The sequence below is a fragment of the Toxotes jaculatrix genome, chromosome 8 (genome assembly GCF_017976425.1).
Source record: "Toxotes jaculatrix isolate fToxJac2 chromosome 8, fToxJac2.pri, whole genome shotgun sequence".
NCBI lineage: Eukaryota > Metazoa > Chordata > Actinopteri > Toxotidae > Toxotes > Toxotes jaculatrix.
Genome location: NC_054401.1, coordinates 8,248,732 through 8,258,655, shown reverse-complemented (window position 1 = coordinate 8,258,655; position 9,924 = coordinate 8,248,732). Strand labels below are relative to the sequence as shown.

Here is a 9,924-nt window from a genome sequence, read left to right as displayed (position 1 = left end):
GATGGACATGTTGAGTGCTTCTCGACACAATCGGGTATTGATTGCGTGGAAGTTAATGGCAGAGTCATATTTTTCTGTGTGCATCAGACTCAACCCTCCTGTCACCCTTTCTTCCCCGCTATCTGTTCTTATGATTCATTAGCGGCACCACAGAACCTTCTGTTTTGTTTATTCTATTTATTCTGAATGAGATGCCAGTTATAACTGGCTCCATCGCCTTCATCTTTATCTTTCCACCTATAACACTATTCCCCATTGATCTAATCATATGCTCAGTCTACTGTTCTCTTTTCACAGGATTTCAAAACAGCACCTGCTAATTACACAGTAAATATATCCAAAAACCAGTCTCATTCTAAAGGTTATTTTTGAATTCTTTTTTTATTTTGTCGTGCTTTGTATCTTTCCCCTATAAAGAAATAGTTAGCTATATATCAACAATGACACATGGACTCTAAAATAAACAAGAGTGAAAGACAGGAGAGGAGACAACTAGGCACAGGAGACGAAGAGAGAGAGAAAGACTGGGAAAGAGAGGAAAGGTAAGAGGAAAAGAGTGAAAAAAGACAGCAATTTCTCTACAGTAGAACCAAAAACAAAACATGAGAAGTGTACATTTCTTTAACATTTACAATTATAATAATAACAACGGCAATAATAATAACAGTAACAACAATCATAATTGTTCAAATAATAATAATTAATAAAAAAATCAATAAGACCTCTGGTTTCTCATAAAGACAATTTTTTTTTATTCTTTTCTTTATTTTCTTTAAAGATCACTGGACAGTAGTTTGTTCGGCTTTACACCTCTATAGGCTAATATTCTGTGTTAGTATAGTTGCTTCATAATGCGTTTCAATAGTAAACTGTTTTCTTATTTCTTAAAAGTTTCATTTAATTTATGTTGCTGTTCTTTTTTTTATACAAATAAGGAATTCAGAGATATGTATACTTGTTCTGTCAACGTGTTTACTGTACGTATGAATGTGTGCATGTATCTGCATATGTGGTAGCATTCAGAAAAAAAATCCATCCGTTTTAAATTTCCATTCATTCCTTTTGCTATCGCTCCCCTTGCCCTTCTTAATAAGACTTTTAAACCTTTTTATCCTCTTAATGACATTCTAAAATAATTAAGCTTTTCTTTAATGCCTTAGCAAGTCATATTCCTTTCTTCTTTGTCGGGAACATAGCCCAACACTAATCCTTTCATTATTAGGAGCCTACAAAGGAGGAGCGATTGAGGGGGACAAACGGAGAGAAAGAGAGATATAAGGGAGAGGATGGTAACAGGTGAGTGGAGAGGAAGAAGGAGATGGAGAGTCAGTTAAAAGAAAAGTGAACCACCTTTCCCTCACTGCTGCAACGAGAGGCAAAAAATAATCACAAAAGCTGATTTTTTTTCACAGATAATGGACAGACTACCCAACAGGGATAGCAAACAGGACAGTTAGCTTGTTCATAAAGAATGGATACTTTGCGGGACTCTGGGCTTACACTTTCCAGTGTTATTAGGGAATTATATATGAGATGCACTCTGAAGGCAAGATGGTTAGGCATTTTTTAAAAATTTCAATTTTCTAGCGTCGGGTGCTCAATAGCTCCTGGTCAACTCTCTCCTCTCCTCAGTTCCCCCTCCCTCCTCACACACTGCTCCCACTGTCTCTGCCAGTTAAAGATTGATCTTTGTGAAATGGATGGTTTTCTCTAGGCATGGAATAATAGCAGTCATCTGCCTCTAATTCCCCTTCCACTTTGGCAGCTGCACATGCAGAATGCCAGTTTTTGTGTGCTCTCCGCTTCCCTCTCGATCAAAATAATTATGGCATAATTTCGTTATTGCCTACATACACCTCACCCCCCCCCCCCCGTCCCCTTTCTCTCGCTCTCCCCATTTTCCCCAGTTTCTCTGATTTACAGTATATGGCACAGTCGTTAATGGCTGGTGGGTCTATAGGCTCTCTTTTTCTCAGTCTGGCTCTGGGTTTATGTGTGTATATGGAGGATATGGGGTGGAATGGAGCAGGAGGGACTGGTTGTGTGCAGTATCTGTATACAGTCGTTTTCAGAAGGCCGCCTGTTATGGCGTGTTGTATAGAAGTGTAGTTTGTTTGTTTGTGTGTGTGTGTGCGTGTGTATACTGTATATAAGGAGGGAGACAGGGAGAAGAAGGGATGGAGGGTTGAGGTCAGAAGAGAAGGGGATAGGGAAGGAGAAGGGCTACAGTAGGTATTCCTTCTTGCCCTGGCTGGCGTCATTCCCATTGAGGAAGGCCTCCTGCACCTCACCATGTTCATCCAACCCACTGGCCTCATGGGTAAGATAGGAACCTGAATGAAAAGAGCGAGAGAGAGCGGGAGCAAGAGACAGAAAGAGGGAGAGAGAGAGCAAGAGAGAGAGAGAGAGAGAGAGAGAGAGAGAGAGAGAGAGAGAGACCAAGAGGGAGATTGGAGGGGGAAGGTTAGGTGGCAAAGCGTCATGATCACTGCAGCGCCATGCAGCATTACCAAAACAATCAGCCCAAATAATATTGAGTACCATACCTGTAACTGATTAATTCATTAGTTAACTAATTGTTAGGTCAATACCAAGCAAGAATAGGTTCTCGGGTACGGTACGAGCCTACCGGTGGATATTAAAGGAAGGGAGTGGATGTGTGAATAGAAGAGACAGAAGAGGAGGACGAGGATGGGGAAAAGATAATAGAGAATAAAAGACAGGGAGGGAAGAGAGATTGGCAGAAAAGGGTGGAGGGGAGGTTAGGTGCAAGAGAACAATGGCACATTTGAGTCACTCAGAAAACCCATCAAACACATTTTAACACCCCTCAGGTCTGTATGATTAATGATTCGGTGCAGTGCAGGTTACGAAGAGCAAGAACTGCTCAAGTCATCTTCCTGCTGGAGTGTCCCTTTACTCCAGGGGTGAGTGACACTCTCATTCTCCTTACCGCAGAGGTTGACTGGCATGCTGACAGTCATGGCAGGCCAAAGTCAAAGCCCTAATGGCCCTGTCTCAGCACTGATTGGTTGTAATGGTCCTGTCTCTGTGCTGATTGGCGGTCAAGCCATACAGAATGTTGACTGACGGCTTGTCTAGCATATGGTAAGTAACGGCTGTTTGCGACCTGCTTCACTGTTCCCGGATCATTTCTTGGCAGCTGTGGTGCACAGTCAAAGGCTGCCAACATGAGGGCACTTAAAAAGATAGGGAACGCAGGGAGGCTGCTTTTAATAGATGAGCCTTGATACACTAACATATAGTCATAAAACATGGGACCACACCTACATTTCCCACCCCGCTCTATCTCTTCCGCTATCCTGGCCAAGGTCGTCCATCACGGACAGTGCCCGACTGGAGTAGGGCATCCCATCCTGTCTGCTTTGTGCTGACAATTTTACACCTCAGTTTAAAAGATTATTTTCTTAGAGTCTGGGTGTAACTGGCGTCCAATGATTTTTTTCACAGCACGTTATACCAGAAAGATCAGAAATGAGAAAACGTGCCTGTGAAAAATGTGATAAAATAGTCTGAGTGCCAAGACAAGTACTGTGCTCGTGAAAGAAACTTTTGTTTTACGTGATATGTGTCTGTTTGTGAGTGTGTTACCTTTCTGCCGAACAGAGCACCAGATGGTGACAATGAGGACACAGATGACAGTGAAAACCAGCAGTGCCAGAACGCCGCCTATCACTGCATATGGTACTGCACTGTGAGTCTCTACCACTGCACCGGGATCTGGGAAAAAACAAGAGAGGCAATTAATGTGTGTGGGTGGAGTGTGGAGTGTATAAAGGAAAATATGGAGATAAAGGGAGAGAGAAGTCCAGGCAAAGAAATAGAGACAAAGAGAGAGATGAATCAAAAATGAAAGAGATAAAATGGAGAGAAAGAAAGCACATTAAAACACCAGCGTGGGAGAGAGTACAGGGAGCAGGACAGGAGAAAAGAGAAGTCGATATCCTCCATCCAACTTGCATTATCACCTTTCATCACCTACCCACAGCACCCAATGCCAGACAGTCATATTGGGTGAGAAAAAGGTGGAGAAATGAGGAGAGTGAATAAAGAAATAAGTATGTCAGCCTCTAAAAATCCACTCCAGCCAAGGACCTGTCAAGAGCACAATGCATTTTGAATGAGATAAACTTTGAGTGTGTTTACACCCCAGGTAGTGCAGCCCTGGGAAATGAAATCAAACACTTCACCACAAGATGAGTGAAGAGAGATTAAAAGATAAGAAAGGCAAGGCAAGTTAAATTCTGTGACATTTTCTAGTATCAAATTGCAGTAGTGGTGAGGAGGTATTCATGTCAACCTCAATTTATACCAATTTATACACTCGTTTAAAGTAATGGTCAAATACTAAAATATAAAAAGAGGAATAATGGAAGAAACTGTAAATTATTGTTGAAATCATTAGCCAAAAATCACTTAACCAACTGACAGAAAAACTAAATGACAACAATACTGACAACTGATTAACTGTTTAAGTCATTTATCAAAAAGCTGCTGAAATGTCAGGATTTACTGCTTCCAGCCTCTGAAATGTGAGAATTTTACTTCCTTTTTCTTTGTGTTATATCACTTTATATTTAATAAATTCAATGTATAACACAAATTGAGTCTGAGAGGGTTGGTCAGAAAAAACAACCAGTCCGAAGAATTACCTGCAGGCGCTGGTAAATTTTTCATTTTGTGGACTAAACAGTTAATTCATTAGTCAAAAAAACATAATTAACAGCTTAACTGTAAGCCGCAGCCCTAATACAGATCACACAGCAGCACTTAAGACGAAGCCTATGTTCATATGTGCAGGTATGCGCCTGTGTACAATTTCACAGTAAATATCGTCTGACAGTAATAAAAGCAAGTGACTGATAGAGTGAAGGTGTATAGGGAAAGAAATGGTTGGTAAAGTACAAATTAAGGAAATAAATAAAAATACTGAGGCAGTATGGGAGTAACTGACAACAAAATGTTTCTCTTTGATAGGGCTGGGCGGGGGTAGTGTAAGAGCTGATAAGGCCGATAGGAGGCAAGGACACAGAGTTATTGATGCAGCTCTCGGACCTTGACAGAGTGGAATTAAAACATGAATCATTAATACAGCGCTAACACATAGAGATCAGGAGAGAAAGACAGAGTGATGGAGGAGGAGAAGGAAAGGAAGAAGCAGAAGAGGGGAAGGCACTGACAACTGAAAAAAAGATGGTGTGTTCTTGTACATTTCCTGGTCAAGTGCCTCACTGAGCACTGTGACAAACTGCATCACATTCCTGCTTATGTGCATGTGTGTACAGGTACAGGTGTGCGCGTGTGTGCATGATAAAGAAAATATCTGTGACATCTACAGGCACACAGGCCATGTGACAGGATCGAGCAACTGGCCCACGCAACATTTCACAGGGGATAAAGAAGAAAGCACTCAAGCCCTCTACCTTTACCTCACACCACCCTGTTCTTAATCCACTGCAGCCGCTCAGATGATACAACATCAACTAAATGTTCACGTCCATGTTTAGCTGCTCAGGCCACAGCTTAGGATTCTTTATGACATCTTCACACATGCCCAGCAGGTGAACAGCCTCTACCTGCCACCGACAGTGGCAGCTGTAACAACAAGAAGGATGCTCCTGCTCCCTTTGATTCATTTCTCCTTTTAAGAAACAGAGAGGAGACAGGGTGTAGCCAAAGGTGTTGAAAGAAAGAAGAGATGCCAGTGTTTGTGTGAATGTATGGATGAGATAAATGGATTCTGTAAATAAAAAAAGAGAGGGAAACAAGTGAAAGAGAGTGTGTGATTTTACACACACACACACACACACACACACACACACACACACACACACACACACACACACACACACACACACACACACACACACACATTCATGGTAGTAGCAGTGCCAAGCAGCCTTTCTTTCTCCTGCTGTGTAACACTCATCTGGGACAATGCGATTAGCCAACCACCTGGATCCATGGTCTTTCTTTCTTTCTCTCGTTCGCTCTCTATTGCTGTATATATGTGTGTGTTTGTAGATAAATATGTTTATGTAGCATCTTCTTAGCCCTCCAGAGGCTGGTGTCAGTCAGTTAAAAGCTGGATACGGTGCCAGTTCCTTAAAATCTTAGCGCAGACTTATTAACAGTACCCACCAAGCACCAATAGACCCACCCCAGACCATACACACACATACTCACTCACATACACAAATGCTGACTGGGAAATGTGTGTGGGGTGCATCAAACAGCCAGCGATAAGAAAGAGAGAGAGTGGGTGGTTGTGCATGATGCATACCCAAGCATCTGCAGACACGTACGCTCATGTAGATGCAGGGCAAAGGAAGGTTGCAGCAGAAAAAGGGAGTGTGTGGGCCACCTGAGAGCCATCAGATGAATAGGGGAGTGGAAGACACCAAAGGAGAGTTGGAAAGGACGAGTAGAGAGATGGAGGGGAGCAGAGGCAGAATAAAAAGGTGTGTGTGTTACCTTTCGGGTCCCATGCCAAGGTAGATGTTAGGAGGGTTGGGGTGGCAGGATGGGAGGTGATTGGTTGGGTGGAAGTGGGAGTGGAAGGGACCGTGGTAGTGACTGACACATTATCTACAGACAGACAGGGAATGGGATAACAGACAAACACAAATGCTATTGTCTACAGCATGCAGTGACATTTCAACACAAGCATTGCAGGGTTTTATAGCACAGTTACTACTGCAAATAAAACATGACACATGCTTTATTATGACTGCATATTAATTGAGTTTCATAGCTGCTCTGGCTCAGCATCCTGCTCAATAATCATTGCATGGTAGTCTCAAAGAAAGCTCATGTCTTCCAATGAGTTTAGAAAAAAAAGGCACAGATGTAAAACACAAGAAACATAGGAACAATTAGGTGCTAGAGACAAATGTTACTAATTATTTCCCCAAATTGAATGTGTGTGCGAGATGGAATCGATCTCGACCCCTGACAAACGTTAAAGACACAGACAAATGACGTTCCCTGGTGGACCACTATACCAGCTGAGGGGGTTAAAGAAAACATTTACAATGGGAAAGACATGCTTTAAAGCAGGGGCTGAAGAGAATTACACCTGGCAGAGTGACATTCATCTACAAGGCAAATGGAATATATAGGAACACCTTCTCTATCACTGACACATTTTCTATGGTACAATGGCAGGAGAGACAGAGACATTGTCTGTGACAGATGCATTCCCAATGGAACAGTGCCATGCAGGGACTGTCTCATTCAATGCCGAACAATAGCTTGGATCTTGACACATTCTCCAAATCAATGGCTGAGACACAATGGTAGGTAGAGAGGTAGAAAGCGACAAGTTCATGTTGTCGTTAAAGACAAAAATAATGGCTGACAAGAACTAAAAAGGAGATGGAGGAGTGGGTGTGAATGTGTGTGTCTGAGTGTGTGCATCAGCACTTTCAGAGTGCGAAACATGCCACTTCATCAAACAATCTCTCAGAAACAACAACGTGCGACGTAGTCTATGTACTCGAAGTCTCAGGACACACAGCGACACGCACACGCATACACATTAACACTCACACCGGCTGTTTTGAAATACATGCAGACTTGTGCACACATACCCACACCACATTTTTGTGCACACTTATACACAAATGCTTAATTGCCCACCCACAGATATATAATACACTCACAAAAGCATACAAAAACAAACACACACACACACACAACCACACTGCCCTTTCTGTTCAGGAGTAATTTATTGGTAAGTATTCCTCTGTCTCTCCCTTCCCTTTCTCCCACTGGCCCTGAGATCATCAATCTCTTTTTGCACTCTTCTTATGTCAGCACTATACATCCACTCTCCCTCTTTTTTTTCTTTCTCCAAGTTCTGCCTTGGTCTTCCTATCCCCGTAAAGAAATGTGCAAGGTGTATTTTGTGGAAAAGAGAGCTTTGCGCGAAGAAAAAGTGAGAGGGAGGGGGAAAGGTAAATTGAACCAGTCAGAGAGAAAGAGAACTTACCCTACAATTACCTAAGTGTGTGTGTCTGTTGATGCTCTCCTTTAAGAGTGCATGTACTGTATGCTACAGTGTATGCAACATATACACGTATCCACAGAGTGAGTGGATACATGTATGTGTGTATGTGGCTGTCACTTGAGCCTGAAGGATGAGGATTAATGGCTGGGGTCACTGCACTAATTAAGCGAACGCTGATTAATTTCTCTTGACTATCACAAATGACCTAAAAATAGTTCTTTCTCACCATTTCCAACTTTTTCATATCTTTCTACCAACATCTCTCACTTCCCTTTCCTCCTCAACAAAACTCTCTTCCCTCACTTGCAGCTCCTCCCTCCTTCACTTTCCTTCATTCAACTGCCTCTCTAGTTTCGTTCCTCTGTGACTACATTCCCTCACTGCCTCTCTTCAACTTAATTAAGGAGAATGCCATACAGCTGTCGTTCTCTTGGCCGATAGCGTCCTTTTTTTCCACATCATATTGTTATTCATTAACACTATATGGCTGCCAATCAGGCACACAGCCCATGTTATTTCCAGGGATGGATGTGGCGGCACTTGTGATAATGGCGTTTCTTCTCGTATCTAATTCCTGCAGAAGTGCGCCTGAGGATACTGCGCCACCATGTTGGATGAGCCCTGTTATTCTTTCATGTTCAATGTTTCTGATTATAAGGGCCTTGCCCAGAGCAGTAGTGCCTTCAGTTGTCAATCAGTATGCTCAATTCTAGACATTGGTCAGAGGTCCACTGCTGAGTCTGTAAAGGCCAACACTGATTGGCTGAGAAGTCATTCAAAATTTACTCAGACACTATTAGAGGTCTGGTATTGTGCGGAGGAAAACAGCACTGAGGACATTTTTCTCAAACAAAATTGACTCTGCGCTATCTGTGTCTGGCTTCCTCTGCCACTAGCCCCCAACCTTTTTCCATTTTCATTCTCATTCTGTTCTTTGAAAGTCTCACTTCATTAAATGGAGGTCTATGTTTTTCGTTCCAATTATCCTGACAGCTCATTACAACAGCCAAGGAGACACAGACTAAACCTTGGTCACCTAGTATTCCACTCCATCTTTCCTTTCATCTTTCTATCACTCCCCTCTGCTTTCCATGAATCTTTCAATAAAATTATTAGTCTCTCTGTTCTTCTCTTTGCTCACTTCCTGGTCCATTTTGCAGGAATATGCACACACACTCACTTATACATGCATATAGGTCTGTTACATATATGCAAACACTGACAATTCTTATCGTCCAATGTCTATCTACCTCTCTCTTTCGTTCTTTCTCTTTCCATCTCCTACACTCTCTCATGCAATTCAATTGTAATGGGTTTTATTGGCTTGGCGATTCATCTGAGTGCAGCAGCTCAGTTCAATTACATAAGGGAGACCTCCGGGCTCTCACCAGACAATCAGCAACATTCTCCTCCCAGTCACATGCACCTTCGCGCATACACACATAAAAAAAATCCAATTTCTCCTAAACAATGGTGGAGAGGAAATAACCAACACAGGCCACATCATTTTCACATTGTGCTGATTCTTGCTGTGTGTATGTGTGTGTGTGTGATGTGCATGAATATGTATGAGTATGTGTGCTCTGTGATTCATTCATTCATTCATTCAAAACAATTTCTCACATTTATATCATTAGTGACTTTCTGAAAGTAGCAGAAAGTTAATTTAATCGTATTAAGTTGTGCACACATACATACACACTAACAAAAAATATCTCACTCTCTCTAATCAGAAACTCATTAAAATGCATGTACACACTCTCTCTCATACACACACAGAGTTGCATGTACACACATGTGTGTGACCAGTCAAATAAAGCTCAGCTTCAATGCATCACGTCTTTGCCATGGCCCCGGCTCCCTGGAGATTTTCCCACCTCTCCCTCTCTGTT

General features: G+C 42.2%; 1 protein-coding gene across 3 annotated transcripts in view; it reads right to left on the bottom strand.

Annotated features, from left to right (window-relative positions):
* Positions 1-362: 362 nt before the first annotated feature.
* The window catches only part of cadm4 (cell adhesion molecule 4), a 134,614-nt gene continuing 125,052 nt past the window's right edge, over positions 363-9,924 (bottom strand). For 2 of the 3 annotated variants that reach the window (XM_041044045.1, XM_041044044.1), the window contains exons 7-9: positions 6,496-6,609; positions 3,613-3,741; positions 363-2,333 (exon numbers count right to left, since the gene is read on the bottom strand). In XM_041044045.1, the coding sequence (XP_040899979.1) occupies positions 2,224-2,333; positions 3,613-3,741; positions 6,496-6,609 (353 nt within the window). In that variant the 3' untranslated portion in view covers positions 363-2,223. The remainder of the gene's footprint in view (positions 2,334-3,612; positions 3,742-6,495; positions 6,610-9,924) is intronic. The other variant, XM_041044046.1, reaches the window with a different exon arrangement.